Source organism: Lynx canadensis, chromosome C1 (genome assembly GCF_007474595.2).
Source record: "Lynx canadensis isolate LIC74 chromosome C1, mLynCan4.pri.v2, whole genome shotgun sequence".
Classification (NCBI taxonomy): domain Eukaryota; kingdom Metazoa; phylum Chordata; class Mammalia; order Carnivora; family Felidae; genus Lynx; species Lynx canadensis.
The window spans coordinates 91,225,757-91,253,690 of record NC_044310.1 but is presented as its reverse complement, the minus strand read 5'-3'; the positions used below and the strand labels follow the sequence as shown (position 1 = coordinate 91,253,690).

At 41.5% G+C, this 27,934-nt stretch overlaps 1 protein-coding gene across 4 annotated transcripts in view; it reads right to left on the bottom strand.

The window, feature by feature from the left end:
* Positions 1-240: 240 nt before the first annotated feature.
* NTNG1 (netrin G1) overlaps positions 241-27,934 on the bottom strand; it is a 332,598-nt gene continuing 304,904 nt past the window's right edge. For all 4 annotated transcript variants that reach the window (XM_030327471.1, XM_032594348.1, XM_030327473.1 and 1 more), the window contains one exon: positions 241-470. In XM_030327471.1, coding sequence (XP_030183331.1) covers positions 241-470 — 230 coding nt within the window. The remainder of the gene's footprint in view (positions 471-27,934) is intronic.

The window sequence follows — 27,934 nt, the reverse complement described above, 5'->3', positions numbered from 1 at the left end:
GCGGTGATGGTATCAACAGCTGCCAACTCCTCTGGAGTCAGAAAGTAACAGTCTTGACTCGGGATGTGCTGTCCACGGCTGATAAATATGGCTTAGTTCAGTTAGGCCTTCTTAGTTTGTACACGGTGTTTGAATGGGGGTGTCTGAGTGTGTGTTTCCTATGTTAGCAGCGAATGCTCGCGTTGCGTTGGCTCCCCCTCCCGGGCGGGCACGCGCCCCGGCCGGTGGCTGGTGGCCCATCTAGAACAGCAGGGGGCTGGCTGTGCCCAGCACCGCGGCTAGCAGCAGCAGCGCCGGGGAGCCGGGAGGGGGCGCCCCCTGGCCCGAGTCGGAGCCGCAGCTGCCCGCCTCCTCGCACCGCAGCTTCTCGCACAGGATGCCCGTGTACGCGGCCGGACACAGGCAGCGCACGTTGTTGTGGCACGTCCCTCCGTTCTGGCAGTGCAGGAGCTCGTTGTCGCAGACATTCGCTGCAGAACGAGGGGTGGGGGTGGGGCGGGGCGCGGGGAGGAGAAGCAGAATCAATTTAAGTTCATCTAGTACATCGTGTTTTTCAGCTTAAAAAAATCTCTATCGATCTTGTGCTTCCCCCCTCCCCTCCACAAACTAAGCATGTGACTCCAATTTCCAAACGAATGTAGTTCGCTGCCTTTTTTTTTTTAATTATCATATTTGTCCTTTTCGTATAGATTTTTGCTGCAATCCTGGATGGTATCATTGTCCATTTCAGGCTATCGAATACGAAGGAATGTAATACTCCTGGTTTGGCAGTATCTTCTCTTCAAAGAACTGGGACCTGTTGTGACCTCCCGGTTTTCTAAAGGGCGAGTGCCCCGTACAAGAATGCAGAGTTTTGAAGCCAGGTGAATGGAAGTTAAAATGCAAAGCAGTATTGCTGAAATGACCAAGAACCTCTAAGGGGTGGGCCATTCTCCCTGCAGGTGATTCCAGCCGCTGCATGCAGGAAGACCGAGCCAACAGGGAAGCACGAGGGGAGAGGGGACCGGTCAGGGGACAGGCAGCATGCTCCAGGCAGGCGGGCAGCCAGATCAGAAGAGAGAAAGTGGTTTTGTGGGAGGAGAGGGAGGAAGAGCGGTCATATTTGCCCCTGACAGCCCTATTAGGATATTCATTGCCTTGTAAATATGGGAAGTAGAGTCCAAGGTTACCTTGATTTCCCCGAATAGTAAAAAATGCGGTGATGAAACCCTGATTACCAAAATTTCACTCTGTCCATCAATTAATAGAATCAGTTTGAATAAATCAAGCAAGCAATTCCAGATACTGCAATTCATTCATGGTCCCTGTCATGTAATTTTCATCTCTAATAATTACTTATTTCAAAGTTCTGGTTATCCTCATTAATTCCATGTCTCCTATTCTTTTAGATAATCAAGGTTTCACTGATTTAGCAGAATGTTAAATAGGACCCAGGGAAATTAAAATAATAACAAAGAGTAAAAGAGCCAAGAACACTTCCCAGCAACATATGCTGCTTAAGCACTTAATATATAGAACCACTCTGGAGTTGGGGGTAGGGGCAGAGCAGAAAAAATAGATTTTTATAAATTATAACATTTTTCATTTTTAAAAAATGTCATGGTCAAATTTCCCCAGGGGTACCACGTGAATTAAACACAGACACACACATACACACACACACGCGCGCGCACTCACGCACACACTTAATATTACTATCAAGTGCAAAGTATTAAAAAAACCCAAAAACCTCCCAAGTAGTAATTCAATAGAGAATGTTGCTTGTCCATTAATCATGTTCAGCAGTCATGTCACCTTCAAAAGAAGCTTCTTACCCACAAATGTGCTAATGCCCTGTGTGCAAATGAGCTGAGGAATGATGGTAGCGGACACTCACAGAGTTCATAACAAAGTGCCCTAAACAAGGCCTTCTTTTACCTTCTTCCACAGTAACTCTTTGGCAACCTCTAAGGCAGCTGCATCACTCACTGGTATAATTTTCAAATGTACCCACATTTGCTGTCTGTAAATGTCAGAAGTGACTATTAAGGCCTACCAAATCCTTGAGGCTCAAAATATTGATATACACGGTAGTGTCTCAGGGGTTCTAATGATTATTTAAGCTACCTCTCATTGGGTGGTAGAAATCTTTAATATTAGACCCAAATGATGGTATTTTATGTGTCATGGTTTAAAAAATGCCAAGATCTGTGGCTGCGAGGCAAAATCTACAAGGGTAGAATGGTTACACCCATGGTCAGAGATGGTTGTTGTTAATTTGAGAAGCATACCTAGGTTTTCAGGATTTTGTTTTGCTTACACTTCAGGAAATATCTGTTTAATTGGGGCAACATGGAATAAACAGATCCAAATAACTGTTTCCATTTAAAGTTAAAGATTCTCAGCATTTCTTGTTCCCGGCAGCAGATTGCTGAATGGGATATTTCCTTTCATTTGGGCACTGGAGGTAGGGAAATATCTGTTCCATCAATATCGATAATTGCTTGCCTTGAATAATTGAGAAGAAATCAATAGTTAATTAAATATTGCTCCCCTTAAAAAAAAAAGCTATTTTTCTTCTTGGACTTGAATGTAAATCAGTTGAACAGAGGTTTCTTTCTTTCTTTCTTTTTTTTCTTTTTTCAAGAAGCTGGTGATTAAGTTCAGATTCAATACCTTTCCTACATTTAAATAATCTGCTAGTTGATGTTGGGAAGTGTGAAAAATTCAATAAATATGCAAGGAAGAGATGTAACCCAGGATTCATAATACCGTGAATTGGGGATATCTATTTTTCTGTAAGAGGTAAACAGAAAAGAAATCAAACCTAGAATATATTTCATCACTTTACAATTCACTATAAGACATTTTACATTTAGTCTCCCGATTGTGCTATTCAACCAACACAGAACTTCAGCATATGAACAGCACTCTGTTGGAGTCATGTGCTAGAAGCACGTCTAAACCTAACTACAGATCTTACCTGCTCTTCATACATCTATCCTCCATCTTCATGTCTTTTTGGACCAAATTTGTGATGCTTAACGAATAAACTAGGTGGTTAACAAATATCACTGAGCTCTTCTTCAGCATACGAAGCCTTGTACTGAACACCATGAAAAAATTTTTAAAAAATATTATAAAGCGTGAACTCTGCTCTTATGGAGTTCAAGTCTGGTTGGGAAGATAAAATATGTACAAGAAGTGATCTAATATTAATTTCATTGACATGCCTTTATTGATTCCATCCATCTCAGCCAACATCTGTTGTGTGCCAGGCACCCTGCTCCATTCTATGGTTGTAACTCTACCTGCCCTAAAGAAGTTCACAGTTTGGCAGAAAACAAATAAAATGAACATACACAAGTAACTGTGAGACCAAAGAAGACTAGAAAGGAAATATTTGCAAAATGCTAGTGGAAATAATTATTTGGGGGAAGATTAGAGAAGATTAGAAAGGAGATTGTATTTAAACAATGGTGCACTCCAGGCAGATATTGGTTGGAAGAGCATTATGGATGGGGAAGCTGTGTGAGTATGGATAAGGAGACGGGAAGTGCAGAGTGCTGGTTATTAAGCAATTGTCTCTCAACTCTAACCCACCCTTCCTTCTCCAAATTGTCTCCTGGCTTCCACCAACAGGGGGCACTAAAGGCACTGGAGAAGGTGAAGAGATTTCCCTTTTCCCATTTGATGGCTCTTCCTAACATTGTTGCCCCACGATGGCCCTTCATCCCAATAGCAGCATTTGGTCCCAGTGCATAGCTTTACTCAGAACCAGCTTTATCTCACCCTTAGAAGGTCCCTGCACCAACCCAGCAGCATTCCTTCCCTAGAGGTTTGAGCTCGGCTCCAAGGGGCCCTTGCCCATGTTGCAGAGGTACTAGGAGCAGCCAGGCATTACATCTCCTCAGAGATGCAGGTTCCATGTCTGTGTGGTCTCCCCCTGTACTTCTAGTTTCTAATAACCCATCCCCTTCCCTGTAAGCCCTCTGCCTGGGAGTGGTGCTGCTCCCTGCTTACACGGTTACTATCTCTGAGTGACTTCAGGGGCTCTCATTTCTAAATTCCAAAACACCTGTTTAATGATTTCCTTTGATAAATTCTCTCTGTCAAAATGCCTAGTGTGGTTTCAGTTTCCTGACAGGAGCCTGAGTGAGAGATGCATGGGACACGCTAGTGAATGGTGAGTGGACTGCAGTGGCTGGAATGTTGGATGTGCAAAGGGAAAATGGAGACTGGAAAGGTAGGTTGTGGCCTGATGACTGTGTAAGCTCTACATAACACACAACACAGTGTTGAAATAACAGGCAATGGGGAGCCATCAAAGACCTATGACCAGGGTGGGGTTTTAAGGGGGAAATAGACAGATGAGGCTTGGCCAGAGAAAGGACAGACTGGAGGCTGACCTTTGCATGGAGCCAGCCATGCAACCCAGATGCTTCAGTACAATGGGCTTGGTCTGGTTAGAGCACTGGGGAGAGAGAAGGGGAAGATTTGGACACAGGTGATTTGAAATGGGTAATTTTCAGTATTTGGATGCATTATAATGTAATTTATTAAGAAATGTAGATTGGAGGAAGACTTCGGTCAGGGATGAAAATGCACTTTTCTTGGACCTATTGACTCTGGGGGGTCTGTAGGCTCTTCTTCAGGGGTCTTGTTATTAGTTGGAAAAATTAGTTAACCATTCAGGAGGTGGGTCATCTTGGAGATACAGGTTTGGAGCAGGAGTGATGGTGGTCATCACCAAGACCTGATCTTGGTGGAATACACAGCAAGGAGAAATGAAGGCACCAGTTGGAAAACTGAAGAATATCAGCATTTAGGCCACAGGAAGAGAATGAAAGATCATGAAGCGTTCTGAGAAGAAAAGATGTCAACAAAATGCAGTGATCATATGAGGGTATAAAATTAAGCCTAGAAGTTTTCCTGCTGTGGTTGACTCTGTCTAGGGATAAACAGACTGGCAGAGTATGAGAGGAAGGGCACTTTGAGTTGGGTGAAAGAAATTGAAAAATAAGCATTTGATTCTCGATTGAATCTGGTAAGAAGGGATTTCAGAATAATTTAAAAAAGGATTGAAGAAATTTAAAGAACTAACATTTCACCGAGGTCTTTGGTTGTCAGTCTAAAGCAGTAGTTTTCCACAGTGGATGACATTGTCTCCCTGCAGACACTTGACGATGTCTACAGATGTTTGGCTGTCACATCTCAGGGCCCGCTACCGGACAGAGGCCAGAGAGGCTGCTAAATATCCCTCAATACACAGGACAGCCCCCACAACAAGAATCTCTCTTCAATTAATGCTGATGGTAACATGATGAATTTCTGAATGGGGGTGTCAGCCAGGCAACGAGGAGGAGTTGTCTTTACACATACTGGGCAAAGGAGAATGAAGATGTCTTGGTGATTCTAGGTCACAGAGGATTGTGAGTTTGTAGGTGTGCAGCTCGGGAGTTAGAGGCAACTATAAGTACTTGAAGTCGAAATGTAAGAGTGGATTATCCTTGGAGGGGAGTAAATACAGAAGCTTGGGATCTAAGACAGACCCTTGAGTACTGTTCATAATTAAAGAGTAGGAGAGAGGAACCAAAATCCGCCTTGTCATGTAATTTGTTCTACTTTGCCCTGTTAGAAACAGTAAAATCAGAGCTTGAGGAGACTCCAGAAACTAGGCAAGTTCTAGATGAGGAAACCAAATGCAATTTAGGGAAGAACTAGAGCTAAAATCAGGTCTCTTGATTTGCAGATTACTGCTCTTTACATAGAATAGAACATTCAGGAGAAATGCAGTAAATGGTGGTGTACAGTGTCCACCCTGTGCTCCTCAAGACAATATAATTCACCTCTGTAATCCTCAGTAGGTTGTCACTTGTATTGACCTTCATATTGTATTGTTGGCCGTTTTGCTGTCAGACCACATTGCACCTAGGTTGAGGTGTTTGTTGACAGGATCGAATCTCACATCTTCTAGACTTCTACCACATTCTAGGAGAGCCCCAAATACCAATCAGCTCAGACATAAAATATAACCAAAAATAGCAGAGGTCTGGTTTGGGAACAGCAAATATGCTGCATATGCTGCCATTTCCTCTTCCTCCATGGAGAAGACATAGCTACTTATCCACGGCACTCTCTTGCATCACACTTCCGGATTTCTTGCAACATAAGGTTTCAGGCATCCACCACCAGCTGATAGAACTGGCATGAGGATGAACAGCCATTTACAGTCCTGTCATCATCGCCATCTTGTCTGGCATGTCACTGCAGATTAAAAATCCAACCGGGGAGTTTTTGCAGTTATCACTTCCTTTACTTGGTGCCCTTCTGTGTGGATTTGTCTCAAACGAAAAACTCTGACCTTATTTTGGGAAGTATTTACATTAAACATGTTCTGATTTTTTCCTTACCACTATTGATAATCTAAGAGTGTGTGACCTCGGTAAACAGGGAAGGTTTGTTTTTCAATCCCTTTTCCAACACTTGATCCAGTATTGGATGCAAATTGCTATTTGCTAGACACCATTGTTTTTATTATGATACCTTTTATTATGATATCCTTAGATACTGGATAAGCTAATCCTTCTTTGGTAATAGTTTGGCCATATTCTGAAGGATAATTTTACAATTGATAAAAATAATTCATGTATGGTGTGTGCAATATCACACCATATAATCTATAACCCCCTGACATTTCAATATCAGGAATGCTTTCAAGTAGAGTGACCCAAATGATCTGTGGCCCTTGATAGAAAGGTTACAGTATTGTTAGACCCGAACAGTTACACGGCTAGAAGATGAAGTGTGGAATCCTGGTGGAAAGTTTGTGGTTGGCAAGGTGTTATAATAGCTCTGATCACAGCTTCAGTAAGCAAGCTACAATGGTAGATAAATAGGCTTCCACAATTGCTATGAGTTTCTAAAAACACTCAGAATTTTCAAAGTGAAAAAACAGGAATGTGCAGCATTTCTTTCTCCCTTTTTCGCTACTTATTTTTTTCTAGCTTGAATAATAAGCCACAGGGATGTAGTTAACTATTCAATTTTTTTAAGTTTTTTTTTTTTTTTTGAGAGAGAGAGGGGGCAGGGGAGGGGTGGAGAGAGAGGGGTAGGCAGAGGATCTGAATTGGGCTCTGTGCTGACAGCAGAAAGCAATGCAGGGCTCAAACTCACAAGCCGCGAGATAATGACCTGAGCCAAAGTTGGATGCTTAACTGACTGAGCCACCCAGGCACCCCCAAATTATTCAATTCTTTAACTTTTTTGTAGGTTCCTTGTCATACACATTTCCTATTCCCAAACTGCAATCTCTTGTCAAAATGTGCATTATGAGAGTTTGATTCCTTTTCCCTCTATTAGTCCTTTCTGGAAGGAATGGAAAAGCAGACATAGAGAAGGATCCCTATGCTCAAAATGGGCACCAGCCAGAACTTAATGCTGCTGCTTGCTCTAGTCTTCTTTTCTTTTCTGACCTGAAGGGTCACTTATTCCTGTTATGGTCATGATGATCCATTACATTACAAAAGGGAAGTTTTCTTTTCTCTGTTTGGGTCTTGTTCAAAGCTATACATTTAGGTTCACCCTGTCAGTGAGTTGCTATGCTTGAGCAATGCTGGGTCTGTATTTATAGACTTGAAAGTTTCTCTTTTTGGCTTTGTCTCAGGCACTTCAAGGGATCGATGCAATGTGTTGCCATGACAGCCTTCCTTGATGGTTGTATTAATAAAGTGACCTCTACCTTCACCACCTGAAACAAGCCCAGGATTGCTGAGGGAAAGATGTTCCAAATTGTTCCCGTCCTTTTCAAAGAAACGTCAAAGAGTGAATAACCTCTACCAAACAGGCTAATAACAAAGGCATGTGTGAAACATTCAATTCTGATTTAGACATTTGAGATTTTGTGGCAGGGAGATGAAGAGCTATGATTATGACCCATTTATTTAGCCTTGGTGGCTGTTATACTAACTTGTGAGCTGGGAGCTATAAAACTGAACCTACAGGTTAGCTCCTGGGGTATAGAAAAAACTTTGCAGACCATGGTCTAATGGGCTTTTTTTGAATTCTGCGTACTCTAACTGCATTTCCCTCCATCTCTTCTCACTTATGTCTGGCTATGACTGGTACATGTATGGTGGAGAAAACATTAAGAGGCATGAAACATGAGTTTTGGTTCTGACTAGCCATCATTATGCTGTGAGGATTTGGACATATCATGAAGCCGCTTAGTGACATCTATCCATCCATCCATCCATCCATCCACACATTCATCCATCCATCCATCCATCCATCCACACATCCATCCATCCATCCACACATCCATCCAACCATCCATCCATCCATCCATCCATCCATTCATCCATCATCCCACCAGTCACTGTTCTCGACGATGGGAACATAGCGGGAGCCAGGTGGACAATGCAGCTGCTTCTGGGGAGCTTACATTCTGATGACAGCTACAGAGTTAGGGGAAGAGCTTGACATAGGTATTTCTAAAGTTCTCTTGAACTTTATGATTTGCATGCATATTATCATGGTAAGCCTATTGTCTGAAAAGGCAAAAAGTGAGGAATTCCTCTTCTTTTTGATGAAATACGTGATGATTGTTGGATGTCTCCAGTATTAGTCCTGGTGATGACTCAGGTGGCTTTTTTTGCTTGACTGGTTTTGCTTGTCAGTCTTGTCTAGTGCAGGAATAGTTTTTCTCCTGACTTGTACTATAAGCATGAGATGGTATGAAGAGAATGAGGCAAAGAGAACTTGTGATTCAAGACTGGTCTCTGTAGTTAATGGGCTGCGTGAATTGGGGAAATCGTTTAACCTCTTTGTGGCTCTCTTTCCTCATTTCTGAAGCAAGAGTAATAACGCTTGTCCTGTTCACCCACCTCACAGTTGTTGGGACCCTCAAGATAAATTATGTGGAGGTGGTTTAAAAAAATATAAAACATAACCTAAGTATACTTTGTTAATGTTCAGTACCTTTCCAATCCCTGCCAAGTGTTAGAAGCCCGGGTTGAAGAGTGAGCTGTTGCTCCTATCTCTGCCAGATGAGGATTTCATCACTACCTATTCAATTCAAGGCACTGAAGTGAAAAAGGAAGCAAATGTCCTCCCTCAAAGATGCATCTATGTGTCCCCTGTGGGGTGAAATGTGCAGTCCTTGAATATTTATTTATATCCAACTGTTGTGTACTCCACAACAGTTCTGTGAGTTGGCTTGGGTGCACAGTTCCCGTCTGTTCAAAGGTGACTTGTGTACTCACAATGTGCCTTCTCGGGTACTGATCAGAGTACAGAAGGTGTGTTTTCAGGGGAACAGGGAGGGTACCACCCCACAGCCCACCTTTAGCCTCTGCTTTGGTGAGGCAGGGATAGATACAGATGCAAACCAGGATCTAGACTGCAACGTGGAGGCCATCCATTGGAAACATTTTTGCCTTCCTGCTCTCAGCCTACCTTGCGTGCTGCATCTCTATCCATCTGGGGACAGTGGTGCTGGTGGCACAATGCCTGTGTGACAGCATCCAGTCTACTTGGTTTCGGTGTAATGAGGCCAAGGAGCAGAGCTGAAGGGGCCGTCGGGAACGATGTGGGAGCTGTCAGCTGGGTGCTCAGACATGTGTGGGTAATGAAGTACAGCAGGTTCTGACATCAGAGAGAAGCCGTTCTATTCATATTCATCTAATCTCAAGGCACTGATTATGGGAGTGACACTTGCTCTTGTCCAGTTCAAGGAAACACTGCTCAAAACATCATAAAAACAGCCACGTTCATTTTGAAGGGGCCTGTGTTTGCAGCTTGCAGCAACACAGCCAGCGTGAGAGAAATCACAGATGACTCCAATGCAGGAGCGAGAGGCGCTGCCCAAACACCCCCCAAGTTTTCAGCTTCTGCAACCACCCCCTCCAAAAAAACCCCTCTGCTGATGTTGAGAAAGAATTAATTCACTGAGAATCCCACAAGCCAAAGGCTGGGTATCTTTTCCCAAAGCGATCACTAATGATGTATTGAAATCCTATTTAGGTCAACACCTTCAGACACAGACACAGGCAAGGTGCTCAAAAGACCGTGCTGAGAAATCACACAGTTTCTCATCTGGTATCAGAAAACACACTTGTCTAGTTTAATAAAAAGGTGCAGCCTCTACTCTTTTGCCCGAGGTGAAAGATGGCTCCTGTTGGGAGGCTTAGTCACACACGATGCAACACACATCAGGGTCTAAACCACCATTTCAAAGGGCATGACGCTATGTCAGGAGGAAAAGCAGCACAAATGTTTATCCAGCATGATCTCCATAAGCACAGACATACACCCCTACACGTGCCCTATGTAATACAGACCTTACAAGAAGTACTAGAACAAACTGTACCAAAATGCGACCAGTGTTTATCTCTGGCTGGTGGGAGTATGGGTGATTTTAGTAATTTTAATTTTCATCTTTAGACTTTTCACTTTTTGCAAATTGTCTAGAATATATAGTCCTTTGAAAGTATTAAAAATGTTAATAAAAGGAGCTATTGTTACTTGAGAACATAAAAGGCATCTTTTACAGAGATGATAAAGGTGATTCATGTAAGAAATGATCTGTGTGACCAAATTTTGCCACATTTCAGTATTTGTGCTATTCATATATATTTCTAGTCAAACTGCTGGTTATCTTAAATGTCTCCAAAAATTATCTTGGAGTACGTTAACTAACTGGGATTTAAATAAAAACTTGAAACTACAAAAACAAATTATCTCATAAAAGAAAAAAGAGTTCCTACATAGTCCCACAATCCTAAGAAGGCCGCAAATGTTTTCACTCATGTGTGGAATTTGAGAAACTTAACGGAAGACCATGAGAGGAGGGAAGGGGAAAAAAATAGTTTCAAAAGGGAGGCAAACCATAAGAGACTCTTAAATACAGAGAACAAACTGAGGGTTGTTGGGGGGAAGGGGAAAATAGGAGATGGGCGTTGAGGAGGGTACCTGTTGGGATGAGCACTGGGTGTTGTATGTAAGCGATGAATCATGGGAATCTACCCTGAAAACAAGAGCACACTGTATACACTGTATGTTAGATAACTTGACAATAAATTATATTAAAAAAAAAAAAAGAAGGCCCCAAGCACTGAGATTCCTTGCCTTGCCAAAGACTAAACAGTGCCAGGTATGGATGGAAGCTGTAGAACCCTTGGGGTTAAAGGGATCTGTAGCCTGAGGGCCAGCTCACTGCTAACCGGTGCAGATGATATGAAATGCATGGACATTCTTGTATTGGCAGATCACAGTGATGACTGTAACTGAATTCTCCACTACCATCCCAGTATAGGGGCTCAGAGTCCAGCTTAACTGCCCTGGAAGAAAACATATTTCATGTGCCTTGAGCCTGTGGGAGACTCTTATGGGCTCCCCTTGTATGTGTCCGCACCACATCTAACAGTCAGTAATGGGCACTGTCCCTGGCACCAAACTGATGCCCGATAAATTATTTACTGAACATGTAAATACAATGTGTCTTTTGTTCTCTGCCTTTTTCTGAACAGTGGGCATATATCTATTTTAGTAGACAGACAAGTAGATTGGTAGATAGATATTGATACACATGCATATAAAGCTTATTGGCTGGAATGGGAAGTGGAGGTAACTTTCCCTTAATGGCCTCATTTTGTTTCTGGGCAGTAAGAGGTAAGACTAGCTCCTGAGCTCAAGGAGACAGAGAGAGGTAAAGCGAGACATTGAAGGTAGGGCTGGAATATTTGGTAGGGAGTAGGACAGGGAAGTAAGACAGGAAGCTAACAGGGACACCTGGCAAAAGTGCTGAGCAGCTTTGACGTTCCAGCTCAGCCTGCATACCATGACTGGTCAGGCCTTTCCTGCTTTCCTGATGGAGAACACTAGAAGGAAAGGCATGGTGACTTATTTGGGGTTTCTTCCTTCGATGATACAGTTTATGCCTGGGGAAGGGATGGAGGGAGGTGAAGAAGCAAGAGTGGCCACCTGAGCTCAGTCATCAGAAGCACCCCTTCAATTTTCATTAGGCAAAATGGATTGGCCCTTAGTATCATCTTGGCATGTGAGTAACCCAAAGGTGGAAAAGACATGGCCCTAAAGGAAATTAGTGGCTTTCCTTTTTTTTTTTTTATACAATTTTATTTCAATGCTTATTTATTTTTGAGAGAGAGAGAGACAGAGTGCGAGCAGGGGAGGGTCCGAGAGAGAGGGAAACACAGAATCTGAAGCAGGATCCAGGCTCTGAGCTGTCAGCACAGAGCCCAAGGTGGGGCTTGAACTCTTGAACCGCGAGATCATGACCTGAGCTGAAGTCAGACGCCCAACCGACTGAACCACCCAGGCGCCCCTCATTTTTTTTTTTTTTGTTTTGTTTTGATTGGAAGGTGACTAGACAAATTCAGAACATAGGCTAAAAAAACATCCAGATGGAACTGTTCTATGTGGAACTAGGATGGAGGTGATACACCATCACAGGCATATGGAAGAAAGCAGGTAAAAGGATTTGGTGTTCTTTGAAATGATGAGGGAATTGTGAAAGACAATCCATATAGCCTCATTCCATGCTGAAGGCAAATCTGTAAAACAGTCCACATTCTGAGGAGAAGGTAGAGCAATACTACAGTAGGCCTTTGATATTTGGCATTAAGAATCCAAGTATCTGTGACTGAGAGGAGATAATTGTGTCATTAATTCACATGCATGTTTTTTTTTTTTTTGAGACAGAATTTCAATGCCTTTGAGCACTGTGTAAAGCTAAAATATAATTTGAGGTTCCTGTTTGTCAAGCTATAGCTAAATGACTCCTTAGAGACTTAATTTTTCCTATATATATTTGGCAGGAGTGTTCTAAATATGGTCTAAGCCCTCTTAGGATTTTTAAACAGCAGGGATATTTAAGTATGAAAAATAGCTACTGAAATCACACAGCAGTAACTTTTCTTAATGATTTTTTTTTTTTCCCTGAGAATCACTGTAATTCACTCTTGTCTGTTGTGGCCTTGCTGTCACCATAACCACCTCCTGACAATGTCGAACGAAGTCTTGGGAGGTGATTTTATAATTGGATGAAGCAAAGCCATTTCCCTGTTAATGCCAATGTCAAAGCAAAATGAATTGGTGTCAATAAATTCAAGGTGAGGAAAACAACATTATGGAATCAAGAGAATGTGCAGAATGATGACAGGAGTCATTTAGGGATGCCAAGCTCCAAGTAAAAATGACTGCTAATTTTCAAAAATGTACTTGCTACTGCATCAGGGACCAAACATTTAAGTGTTCTAAAGTACATTAACAAGGTTCCAAACAGACAAGGGGTTACAATTATAGATGGGTCATAAGCATATCTTTTCAATAAAGTCATTGGTGACCCATTGCAGTTCACATTGTCCTTTCCCATTGATAAAGTCCCAAGACACCTAAAATTTGAACTGCAAAATTTAGTATTTAACTGTTTACTTTGGTTTTGTCCAAAGGCCTAGGTTCGAATACTGACATCACCACTCATGGCTGAATTTCTGAGCCTCTATTTTTTCATCTGTAACAGAGGCCATCTCATAGGGCTGTTGTGAGCATGAGAGATCATTCAGCTCAATGATTATTATTAAGAGTTTTGTAAGTGTGGGCTCTGTTCAAAGTCCTGCAATAAAAACATAGACTGGGAGAGCCACAGGAATGGTGTTTATTTTTGTAGGTCAATATATTCCTTGGATAATGTAACTTCACATAGGGTATGTTCTTGTGTCTTCTAGTTCACTTTAATCATTAATAATTTCTAGCTTCTGGGGCACCTGGGTGGCTCAGTTGGTGAAGCATCTGACTTCGGCTCAGGTCATGCTCTCACAGTTTGTGAGTTGGAGCCCCGCCTCGGGCTCTGTGCTGACAGCTCAGAGCCTGGAACCTGCTTCAGATTCTGTGTCTTCCTCTCTCTCTGCCTCTCCCCTGATCGTGCTCTGCCTCTCTCCCAAAAATAAATAAACATTAAAAAATATCTGAATAAAAAAATTGTTTCTAGCTTCTTTGGGGCTTAATAAATACCTGTTGATTTAAAAAAATCATCTTTCCCACCTACAGTTCCTTACACAGAAAAAACAACTGCTTACCCATTGAAAAGATCTATTTGCTCACTTTTCTTTAATGAAGAGAAAGAGGGACAAAGCGTGTTCTGAGGAAAATGTTTTGGTAAGACAGGGATGCTAGACTAGCTCATAAGTAACTTAAATAATTCAGTGCAACATTACTTTTACCAAACCTAAACTTCAAACATGATGCAGAAGGTAAAGTTACTCAGTTCTTTCTTAACATCCAAGGGAATCTTTTCTTAATAGGTTAATAAAAAGGTGTAGGGATGAGAACAAATCCAGAGTGGATGATTTGAAAAGGGGAAATACAGTCATTGCAGGTATAGAGAAGGACATTTTAAGTCTTCTTAAATGCATAGCTGTTGTGTCTCAGGAGAGAGGTGAGCTAGTCAGCCCGAAATCAAGAGGCTAGCAAGCGACGTGTGTGAGCTGTGCCTTCTGGGGCTTTCAGATTCAGAGGCAGAAAGAAAAAAAAAAATGTAGGAATTGGTTTGGATACAGTTGGGAGGCTGTGAACATTATTTAAAACACAGTGAAAAGATGTTAGCCCTCCTCTTTGAAGCAGACTAAGGCACACCCAAAGTTAGATTAAGCAGGAATGAATACGATTTGGGTGGGCTGGTTAAAGAGAAATCACACAAGAGCCTTTGAAATATACCTTGTTCTTTTTTTTAAAGTTTTTTCTTTTTATGTTTATTTATTTATATTGAGAGAGAGAGAGAGAGAGAGAGAGAGAGAGAGAGAGAGAGAAAGCGCATGAGCGGGGAGAGGCAGAGAGAAAGAATCCCAAGCAGACTCTGCACAGCCAGCCTGGAGCCTGATACGGGGTTGAAACTCACGAACCATGAAATCATGACCTGAACTGAAATCAAGAGTTGGACGCTTAACCGGCTGAGCCACCCAGGTGTTCTGAAAAAATCTTGTTCTAACACGTTTCATTTTCTTGGACATTTATTATTCTTTTTTTGAATATACCATAATTTTATATTAATAAGGAGTTATTCTAGACTATCAATGGGATTTTGACTGTTTTGTTCCTTGATGCATGTGTGATGCCTAGAACCATGCCTAGTACCCGACTGTATTCAGTGGATGCCTGAGTATTCTCAAGTGAATGAATACATGAATTTCATAGAAAAAAGTCATATATCATATCCATTCCTCCCTTTCTACTTCTAACCTACCTTCCCACTGTGTCTATTCTCTCTCCCCAAATCAAATGTGCAGAAGTGCTATGGCCAGATTGAACTCACAGAGCTTACATGATACCCCTCGCTCACTGGGTAATGTTGTAGTCAGAATCCTTCACAATGTGCTGGGAATCTCCCTATCGTCTGTTTTTACTCCCCAACATAAACTTTCCAATGTTGGCTAATCTACTTACTGTCCTAAACACATACATATGCACAAGACAAACAAAAATAAATTATAATTAAGATACCTTTGCATATGTCACTTTGCCAAATAATTCCACTGACCTGGCAGGATAGCTATTATTATTATTATTAATTATTAATTATTATTATCATTATTTCCATTTTATGGGAGATGCGTGGATTTTACCCAAGCCCCACCAGCAACCCAGCAGCAGAGGCAGGACTAGAACTTAGGCCTCTCTGGCCCCAAGCACCATTGGTCCATTCTGACCTCCTGTTCCTTGGCTGCCACATGCTGGCCCCTGAGTCAGAGCCTCTACTCCTGGTGTGTCCTTTCCTAAACTCACACCCATCCTTAAAAAGCCAGTTCATGGACAACCCCATCATGAAGATTTCTGCTTCAGCCTTCAGACACCAGTCCTGCCTTTGATGCCTAAGATCTAGATCTAGACATAGATCTAACTCTAACTGTAGATAGAGTTTGAACAGCCTGGATTTAAACCTTGGTTCCACCAAATACTTGCTGGATGATCTTATGAAGTCGCTCAACCAATCTTTGTTTTATTCACAACAGGGAGCTAATTTAATACCCGGTATCCACTTCATAGGACTGTTACATATGTATTAAAGGAGTTAATACATATAAGGCAGCCACCACAGTGCCTGACACACAGAAAGTCCTTCAGTAAATGCCAAGGTTTGACTCTTCAAAACTTACAATGAACACCCCATTTCCACATGCATTTCTTGTCTCCTCCGTGAAAACACATGCAATTTAAGGGTAGGGCATTGTCTTGTACCTCTTTTCTTTGTCCGCACTGAGCAGCACGGGGTGCTTTGCACAGAGTGGAAGTCTAAACATTATTTCTTGAGGGCAGTGAACATCTCTTATCTTTGTATCCTAAGCACCTATTCTACTGCCTGGCACATAACAGGAGATTCTTCTTGGTGTGGTTTTTTTTTTTTTCCCTTCTCAAGCAATTCTGCATTCCTAAGATCATGTGAGAGTTAAATCACTCTTGAGAATATAACTGAAAATAATCTGGTTTCATTACTGACTCCAAATAGTAGTTTCAGCAATGTTCCTTTCCTCTGTAGTTTTTAATACCTTTTGTTTCTGTTCTTTTAATTCTTTGGAGTGAAAGCAGCAAAGACGGGGGGGGGCAGGGAAGGAGAGAGGGAAGGGTGATGCAGGGTTGGGTTGATCTGGAGGGAACCCCACACCAGAGATGTGGTGCTGGCTCTCCTTGGGGTGGGGGTGGAAGGTCTCCAGCTCTCCTTGTTTGGGAGTATGGATTGCATTTAAAGTTTAAAGCCTTCCAAAATCTTAAATTAAAACTCTAGCTCAGCTTTAGCCTCTATCCTGGCTATTTTATTCCAAGGATGAGAAGGATGAATACATCACATGTACTCCCTATAAAAAAAGTGCAGAAGGGCAAACAGGTTTTTCACTCCACAAATTCAACTTTCCGACTTCTCCTTAGGCCAAAGCCAAGACCCTGACTCCAATGAACACGTTTCTTCGCACTGGATGTGCTGCTTGGTATGCTGTGTGATCCTACGTGGGTCAATTTATCTGGCTTTATTGTCCGGGGTTCTAATTGTTTTGTACCAGTTGCTCCGTGTAGGTCTCTCAGTTAATCTAAAGTTCTTTGCTCCACTCACCCCCCTTCCTCTGGGTTCCTGCTACCTGTCACTGCTGCAGTAGACCTTTCATCTGTGTCCAGGTCACTCATTTCCATGCAATGCTTGCTTTCTACACCAGGTGCCCTTAACTAGTCACATCTTCTGAATATCACTTCAGTGTATTAGAATGTTTCAGGCAGGTATTTGACCTGTTCAATCAGGCAATTCCTTTGTGGTAATGATTGTCGGTTATAAATCTTTGTGCTTGTCAAATGTCCCTACAGTGTTTAAATGCTCTAATCTAAAGGTGCGCCTATGGCTGGCCTGGCTTCATCAAGACAAAACAGGGCAATTTATAAATAGATTGCAAAGAAAGAGAAGAATCATGAGGGTAGGGTGTGGGAAACAGAGGTTTTCTGACAATGTAATCATTTTCCCATGAGAATTCTTGGATTTTTTTTTTTTTGTCTTGGGCTAATGCTTAAATATCTAAAAATGTCTCAATTAATATTATGGGTTGTTAGTGTGCCATTTCAATTCATCAATTCTCTTTTGTGGGAACAAGTATAAAAAGAAACCCAAGGAAACAAAGGTACCATCAATTAAAATTGTGTCTTATTTTTTCTAGTATTACATAACTAATAAGATGAAAGCTTATGACAAAAATTCAGTCAGTAAAGAAGAATCATGCCAAAATTTCAAATAAATAAGTTTGTATGACCAAACCACATGATATAGATCTTCTTTACAATGCTAACATCAATAGATCCTTAACTATATGGCCAAAAGCAATTATGTGAGAATAATGTGAAAAGACTGAATGGCCACATGAAAAAGTAAAGGATTTCCAGTGATTTCCAGCCTTCATGAATTTATTTCCTAAGAAGCACACAACAAATTCCTGTTGATGATGGGTACTTGCCTAATGGCATTAAAGTGTGTCATCAATATGCACTAACCAGTCTGGGAATCTAGTCCAGGACATCCTTGATTGGAGACCAGTCAAGACACAAATGAAGACCTGAGCTGGCTGGCGTGGGGGGAAAACTAACTTCCTGGTTTGTCTGATGGATCTGAGAGATCGCTGGAAGTCACCTGGTATAGTTTGCCTCTAACCCACTCTTTAGAAGAAAGGGGAAAGGCTATGATGTCATACAAAGCTGGGTCACATTTTGGTTCTTCAGCTCTTCAGCTCACTAGTTGTGGGAACTTGGGAGGGCAAGTAACCTCCCAGATCCTTCCAACGTTGTAAAACAGGCACATAATGTTTTCCCAGCAGAGTTATTTCTGAGGGTGCAAATAGAGACTGCATATAAAAAGCTTACCAATAAATGGTAACTATTTTGATTACAGTGAGGTCTAAATGAGATATAATTGTCTATGAAACATCTGTCAAATAGCAAGAGCTTCTTCAATGTTAGTTCCCCTTCTCCTTTTAAGAAATTGAGAAAATCTCTACACAGTCTCTCTTCCTGTTTGGTAACTTAAAAGAAAAGCACATGTTGATATGTCATTTGATGTATCATTTGGTCAGGGCGGGGGAGGGGGGGAGAGAAGGGGGTTTAGTCAAACCACGATAATAGCAAAAGCTAACATTTATTTATTGAGCATTATTGAGTGCTTTTCATGCATTAATGTATTCGATCTTTTTTAACAATCTTATAAGGTAGGTATTCTTATCCTGATAGTTTTATTGTAGATGGAGAAACAAAGACTCAGGGAAGGTAAATCATGTATCTAAAGTCACATAGGTAGTGGGTGGCCAGAGCCTGGGATCCCACACAGTTTTGGGGACTTAGTCACTTTGTCTAATCTCTAGGCATTACATTAATACGCTGGAATGCTGTGACAACTACTACTTGTGTCCCTCTGTTTCCTTCTCTACCAAACAGAAACCAGTACAGCCCAACTACAAGGCATCCAGGTGGTGAGGGCAACAGAAAAACAGAAAATACAAAGCTGTGTTGCAGACCACCTCAAAATTTAGATTTAACACTGAGTTTCTCAGCAAAGGCAGGCACAGACTACAGCAGGTCGTGAATCCATCCACTTTCATTACTTGCTTTGCTGCCAATCCAGTTCACGCCACCAAAGCCTTCTGCCTAGACTACTGTGGCCTTGTTTGTTCGAAACGTGCCCTCTCTCTTTGCCCCCTCTACCATTCATTGCTCTCACTGTAGTCACAATTATTTATTATTTTTTAATTGAAACCCCCATATCATGTCACCCTACTGACTAACATCCACTGTGCTTAGAAGAAAAGCCACACCTCTTCTCCTGGCCCTTCAGGGACAGGTGAATCTGGTGTCCAACTCCCTCTCCCACCTCATCTCAGACCCTCTTCTTCTGATTCACCGCACCACACTTTCTTCTTCCCACTTTCTGAACTGGGCAAGCTCCTTCCTGCCTTTCTGCTTTTGCAGGACGAATTTCTTCTTCCCTGGAATACTCTTCCTTCAGAACTTCCCACAGTGGGCTCTTCTTGATACTTGGGTCTCAGCCAAAGTGTTACCTTCTCAGAAAGGCCCTCGATAACCACCTGTCTAAAATGGTCTACACCCACTGTTCATTCCTTGCCTTACTTCCCATCTGCCTCCCACCAGCATATGAGCTCTGGAGAGCAGGGGCTGCGTATGTCTTCCTATTACCATACCTTCAGCACCCAGAACAGCGCCTGGCACAGCATTCGTGCTCAATACATGTTCAGTGAATAAAGTGAAGGCATCTATGGCTTGTTTCACCTAGTATCCTTCCTTTAAGGACCTAAAACTATGATGGCAATACTGGATTTTGTGGAAGCTCTCCTGGCTGAGATGGATTTTAATTGCTCTCCTACTCCAGGATTAGATAAACTCTTCAGACTTTCTGGGCTTTAAGGCCCGATGATACCTCTAGAACACAATTAGCACTCCAGGCCCTCTAGAGTTACATATCATGCGATATGTCACAGCAGTGTCGTTTTATGCAGCCCCCCTCCAGCAGAATATTATGCACTTGGCAATCTGGTAGAAAATTCTCCTCAGAGAAAAGATCATTCCTCATGATGGATGAACAGTTTCCAACATCAGTTTCCACAGCTAGGCTACCTCCTAATTTCTAGTTCAGTATAAAACTGAGAGCTGAAGGATGTGGCTGCTTTCGAAAGAAAGAAAGAAAGAAAGAAAGAAAGAAAGAAAGAAAGAAAGAAAGAAAAGAAAGAAAAGAAAAGAAACAAAACTATCAAATGATTACAGCTATTATTTCCATAGAACTGCCTTTTCCCCCAGCAATATAGCTAAGATGCTAGGAATATAAATATTTGTAAGAAGTCAATATGAAACCACGGGCCATAGAGGAAATAATTTCATATCCCAAATAGGAACTATTGGATTTCTTTGTGAGATTTAATTGCCAAAGTTATTCCAAATGGTAAAATCTGTCCTGCCTGATAAATTATTATCAGCTCACCTCTTTATGAGTAACAGAGCAAAGGAGGGATGTCATGGTAAAAGAGGCTGCTAATGGCCCGAGAGTGCACTCCTGGGATGCCAGCTTGGCCCTGTGCAGGGGCACGGCTTAGTGGCATGGCACCGGGCAATGAGGCAAGCGTCATGACGAGAGCCAGGGCTAACCATCTGTGACGCTGAGATGGGTCTCAGCCTGCACGGTCATTGTGCTGAGAACTGTGTTTTGAGGTTTTTCTCTCCTGGCAAAGCAAATTGTTATCTACTCTCAATGTTCCAAAGACACAGAAAAGAACAAAGAGCAAAATCAGAAAAGACGAGCCACCACTATACTTGAACCCATCGATGCATCTCTGCTCCCCTGGTGTACCTCTGGCTAGCTGGGAGGCAGGGACCTTGATTTGTGGTTTTAAATCTCTCACTGTCAAATCCACAAGCAAATGATTTGCCCTGGGAGTACCTGGTTGGCTATGTCTGAAAATGCTGCTGTGAACCCTTTCCTTCAACATTCCCAAACTGTGTATTGGAACAGCTCCCTTGTGCCAAGTTCTAGGTTAGAGCGTTCCATCCCCAAAGGTGTTCTAACAAATTATCCCCTGCTGGCTTCCCACTAGCATCACTGCATAATGGGTTTTGTCAGAAGAAACTAGTAGGGAGGCTAAGGCCTACCCCCATCTGTAAGGAATCATTAATCTTTATTGTGAATAATTTTGCAAGACTTGACTAAATAGAAAAAAGCTCAAATTGAAAGTGTAGTTTTTTCTCTTGGCAACTTATTTTCCACTCCTGCCTTGCCTCTGTCCCCCTCCTCCTCCTCTGCCCCCATTCCTTTCCTTTTCTCAGGCTGACATCTATGTATACTGGCAAGGGTATTTGTGAATACTCTCCAACAGCAATGAATGCAGAGAATGGGATCTTCAGAAAGTGTATATTTTACTTTGCAGCTGAATGAATGGCATAACCTGAAGCTGGTAGCCTCTGTGTTCAGAAAACAACACCACACAACAGAACATGTTTGTTTTTTAAACAAAGTTTTGGGTTTTACAAAGGACATAGGCATAAAGTTATCCTAAGTTTAAGACTCAGACCAAATTTATCCAATTTCTAACTCACTCCTCTTAAACAATGTATCTTTGCAAAGTTGCCTTAAAAAAGGCAATAAACTGCTCTAACCATGTTGTCTTCAGTACAATTCAGGCAATAATAGATAGTGTGAGCCACTGCTAACTAAAAATCCAATAATGACATTTTTTAGAGGCCAAAGAGATTAATAAAAATAATCAAACAATATGCATTGAGGATGACTTTAAAAAAACATCTTTCTGCTCAGTTGGTTAAGCATCTGACTTTGGCTCAGGTCACGAGCTCAAAGGTTGTGGGTTTGAGACCTGCATTGGGCTCTGTGCTGACAGCCAGGAGCCTTGAGCCTGCTTTGGATTCTGTGTCTCCCTCTCTCTGCCCCTCTCCCGCTCGTGTTCTGTCTCTCTCAAAAATAAATAAACATAGAAAAATTTTAAAGCAACATCCGTCCTGTTTTGATGCCTTTTGAAATTATAGAAAGTACAGCAAAATTAGGCAAAAATTGAATCATATTCCTTTGTAAGAAATAACACTTCCAATTTGAAAGTAAAGTTTACATCTAACAAATAGGATTCTATATATAGGAACATTATAGAAATTGGAATGATAAATTTGGACCACTAGTTTTTGGCATGCAAAAAATGTTATGCAAGAACCCATCATATGGAAACTATAACTATAGTAATAGTAATGGTAAGATATTACAGATTTATGTTCTTTTTTTTTTCCTTCCAGAGTTGTTCAAAAAGGGCTCAAAAAGGCCATCAGGCTAACTTTTCAGTAACTGTTTCATGAAGACTATTAATTTGTGAACTAACTGAATTTGGAGGTCTTTAAAAGAGGAAGCTGTGGACCCTTTGCTCATTTCTGTCCGTGTCATAAATGATACCTATGTTTTAGTTTTAAGCCAGATGGTCAATGAAGGCAGTGACCTCAGTTATAGCCAATGTAATTACCTACTTTATTTTCACTGAGAGTGAAACTTCATTGAAAATAATTTTGTCTCTCAGTTTATTTATAGTGAAAAGTGCTTTTTACCTTTTGAACTTTAAGACTACTGGGCTGACTATAATGGCTGGAGATCTCCTTTAATCGTCTCTAATGGCTTCAGAGCAGGATGAAGTTAAATTTAAAATGATATAGAGTTCTTTGGCTTCCCCCAGATTGGCAGTACCTAATTTTAGAAGGCTGCCAGTGGAGTGATAGAACAGTGGAACCAATGTGCCATCCCTATTAATCTGACTAACAGATTTAAAGTAAGGGGACTTTTTATTATACTGTGTTTTTTAATATTTGACATCAGACGCATAAGGAATAACACTCCCAAACTTCCATATGAGGACAGATTCTTGGGCTATTAGGGCAAATGAGGTCAACTTTTAAAAGGAAACTGAAACTTTTCCTTGAATATTATGAATAAAAACATACCATCCCGGGGATGGGCTCATTTTCTAATGTCACAAAGGAGTCTGGGATAGATAAAAGTCTTCAGAAAAATTTCCTTACACTACTCATAACACAAAAAGCCAAGAAATTAATGTTCTGTTTCCTTAGATATTATGGTGAAGTATTAGATTCATAATTTTCTAATACTTTAGGAAGGCGAACACATCCTCACACTACAATATCATAAGTCTATGGATATAAATAATTTATTCTGGCAGCTTATGTATGATTCAAACTGTAATATTTATAAAAGGATGTTGCAATTTTCTTGTTACAAAAAACTTAATAAAAGATAAATTATTGTTAGATAACCCCCCAAACAAAATAATCTATTTGCCTCTAAGAACATTACATGAATAGCTGATAGACACATGTATGTCATAATTAAGCATGATATTAAACAATATTCCCAAATTTTGTTAATTGAGCATAGCACATTCAAAGTAAGCATTTGAATGAGTGCTCACATCTATGTATATCTACAGCACTGAACACAGCACTGTGCACATGAATAAATGTGAAAGGTGCAAATGGAATTCAAATGCATTGCTTCCAGACTTTTCCAAATATGTGCTGCCATAAAGTATTGGATAGAGGATTTTGTACCAAAAGAACCAGAAATTCATACTGGAAAATAAACTGAGTGATAGATGTGCGGTGTTTTCTTTCCAATCTGGATGCTGCCTGCTGGCCTTTATTTCTCTCCAAGAATGCTTTTCTAATGAAGGAGAACAGCCTGGAACAATTCTAAGTGCACGCATCTAAAACGGCACAAAAAGAATTGCGCTAGCCATACAGCCTGAGGCTTGAGATTTGTATTTTCCTCAAATGATACATCTTAGATGTGCCAGTAATTAGATTTGTGATAGAACAAAAAGGAAGACATTTTGTATGCAGAATTTCTGCAGACAGATTATTAATTCATCTGTACCTTGAGTTACACAGCACACAGTACTCCAAATGTGTAAATCTGTGGACCTACAACTTAGCATTCCAGTGCGATCTTACAGAGAACAGTTGCATGCTAGAACCTCTGATAGCTAACGGTACATCAAAGCACACATGACATCCAACTGGGGGATTAAAGTCTTGCATCATCATAAGGCAACAGTATTACAATGTATAGCCAGACAAAGGTATTTGCACACCAATATGAAAACAAATGGAACCTGTAACCCTGGGGTATAGGGTTTCTTGGTTGGTACCAGATACCCTAATCTACTTTGGGCATAAGGATTAGATGAAGCGCAGCGTGGTATCTGCAGATACATCAAAGGCTATTCTAAAATCCAGTTAGGAGTCCCAGTAAGCAAACAAGGTGGGCTCCTTGGGGGGTCGACTCACTTCTGGTGGCAGCTCTCAGAAAAGTTTAGCTGATTTATTTGACCAAGGGTGATTTTATAATACCAGGGTCTTTGGGAGTAGGCATGGACCTACAGCAGATTCCAAAGCCAGTTTGGGTGAGAGAGAACTTGCTTATGCCTATTTTGTCCAAGTCTCACTCCCTCTCCTAAAGTTTGAAAGCAGGGAGGTGGATATCTTCTTGGTGTCCAAGGGGTTTCCATTTTGCTAAGCCCAGGCAGCCAAATGAGCCAATGACTTACCAGAACAGCCCATGGAGGGCATAATTCTATTGCCTTACTACGTACCGTAAGTAATCACTCACAGCCCCAAGTGATTTTAGGATTCCCTCCATTGCACTATTTCATTTCCCCTATCCTTCATTGCTCATCCTCCTTTTCATGAGATGGTTTTCAGTTTTTGAGATGACATGAGTCTCCCATCATGATGGGTCACTGTGTCCAGGCATGGGCAATATTCTTATCTCTTCTAGAAATGGGTGCATCTTTCCAAACCTGATCGGAGATTATTCCATGACAACTACCCACGTTTTCAAAAATCCCGTTTATAGCATGTGCAGCCACTATATGGAGCCATCTCCATTTCATCTCATACACACTTCCGAAAGAGATGACAGGCACAGGACACAAGAGCTGAGACAGTGTCTGCTACCAGCAGCTAATGATTTGATGATGAAGAGATTCTTGCTATTCCTTGTCTCCAGGGCAACAGAAAGAGCCTGACCATGGAGCACTGACATGACATCATGAAAGCTGCTACCACAATCAAGGCTTGTCCACGCATTGTTCCTGCCATGCTACTCAGTGCTGTCACCTTATTTCACTGGAATGGTTGCAATGCAACAGCAGTTACTTGCCCTGCCCATCTGAGAATATTGGACCCTTACAGTGAATCAGGCATTTATTACTTTTCACAAGCACTAACACAGCTGGCGAAGAATAAGCCTGCTGCTTTAGAGAAGATGGGCGCCTTCCTGTTTCCAGCATCCAACATTCTGTTTCATTTGATCCTGAGGAGCACCACACCAGGTTAATGGACAACATTGTGAATAATGACTCTTTACTGCTCCTAAAAATCATCTTGCCAGTGTCTGGTGTTCAACAGTCTGCCTCCTTACACCTGACTTCTCACCTCACTTTCTCTGCAAGGCTCACCCCCGAGTGCCGTAGCTCAATGCTCTGCATGTGGCACTGGGCGGTGAATACACATTGGTGGCCTAGAGAGGAAGTGAACTGGGTTTGAGTCTCATCCTTTTCTTTTCTAATTTTGTGACCTAGATAGTTGGGTTCACCTCTCTAAGTCTGTAAAATGCAGGTGATATATTCTCTTACAGGGATGCCGTGAAGATTATTTGATCTTCTGCTTGGTGTCCACATAGTAAGGCAACAGAATGATGCCCTCCATGGGCTGATCTGGTAAGTCATTGGCTCATTTGGCTGCCTGGGCTTAACAAAATGAAAACCCCTTGGACACCAAGCAAGATGATGCAAACGGCTTGTCATGATGATGATGTCAGAATAAGATGATCTCTTTGGTCAGATAGGAGCCAGTGACTAAATATCTAACAGCTGTTTATGTACGCTGCTTCCTTCTTTGAGGTATTAACATGTGAAGTGACGTGGGATCAGCTACAGTTTGATGTCTTTATTTGAATTTCTGACTGGCTTGAGGAATTGGTCAGAAGGTATTTTCATGACCAGTTTGAGTGATTTTTCTGTGTGAAAAGACACAGGATTTTGACTTGAATGGAATGATTTGCATCCTTAGAACCCATCCTCTATCCTCTTTGTTAACCTCCTCCCCTACATGAGATGCTACCTCTCACCAGTTTGTATGTTATGGCAGCGCCTCTCTGCACACTTCTAGGCGCCGACCTTGAGAGCTAGGGATCTAAGAATATAGTTTGCTCCTTCCAAGTGAGCATGGGTGGATGAGCTGTGGATTCTGGGAAATAAATTCACTGCACACAGAGGGCGGCGAATAAACATTTGCTGCCATTGGCACATGATAAAGTGATACTGAGACACAGTCAGTAACCTTTGCCTGTCGATGCTTGTTTTTGTCCAGAAGGCTTTTTCTCTGTTGTGCGGTGGTGTCTGTGTTCATAAGCACTCCTATTAATGAGGACCGAGGACTGTTTCCATCTCACTGAAAGCAAACTGATCCTGTGGCTGGGCTGTGGTCCAAGACTACGACACCGCAAGTTGCTATTACCCTCCCAGTTCTGAAGGAGGATTGAGCTTAAGACTGCATCTATTTTGGACCCACAGCACTGAGTTTGCGTGGCAAACGGAACAAGGAATCAGATCTATATCTTGGTTTTATAATAGCTCTATTGCCTACCAATTGTTTGACCAAATTTAACTCTCTGAGCCTTAGTTTCCTCATGTATAAACTGGGTATACTAGCACTTCTTTCAGGGTTATAGGGAAAGCTAATTGAAATAACATGTGTGAAGTGTTCAAGCATGCTTATGGCACATGGCATGTTTATTACTGAAATATTTTGAAATACACCTATTTGTAATAGAGGTGTATTTATTTGTAACACTCCAGTGAATTTCCCTATATGGTATTCATCTTTCCTGTTATTAAAGTCATAGCAGTTTGAAAAGAAGGACACAGTCAGTGGGAAAAGCTTAAGTACATTGCAGGCATAGAATTGGACTTATGCTGGGCCTGAGGAGAGCCCCTGGGGGTTTTAGTCATGATCTCTAGTTGTGTTTTCAAACACATTTTTCAGTGAGTAATGCATACTCTTGAGCTGGAAACTAGGCACCTGCTGAGGGAAAGAAAAGATCCCCAGTGAACTCCTGTCTTCTCTTGAAAAGAAATGTGTTTTCAATGTCCTTTTTGACTGTCAGTTTCTGGATGAAGTTTTTTTAGACAGAAATCCATGCTCTAAAGGAACATTATTTTCTGTACTGATGTTAAATTTGGAGCTAGGAACAGATAGTGCCTGGCCTTTTTTGATTAAAAAGTGTAAGACTACCTTTACCTTCAGATTTATTAACAAATTTGAAGCTGACTGTGCTATTCCACAAAACAATAAAATTCTCATTTGAAACTGGGTACAAAGGAGAACTCTTTCTTCTACCACACAGATGGCTAATTCTGATGTTTTGAGATGCTAAACTCATGCCAGAGAAGTTAGCCACAATGAATGGAAGCTCTAACTTCTCCCTCAAAGACCGAAGGGGGAGTATCCAACAATCTTGAGCAAGGGTAGGAGGTTCAGGCATTTCATAGATCCTGGTCACTTCCCCAGCACAAGGGAGAAGACCTGTGATGTCAGATACCTCCTGAATATAGGACAGACTTTTCAACTACTTGTCTTTTCCACATCCCCCACAAATGAATTTCAGAACATCAGGGAATCCACGTAAAGTTCTCTGTCCCCACCCAGAGACTCCCCACTTTCCCTTGATGGCTTCTGAGCACACATGATTAATTGCCTTGTCAAATATTGCTTAGAAACCAACATTTATGATTGGAATCTCCATTTATAGCTGTAATGGCTCATTGACAGCTGCAAATCCTTCCCAGCT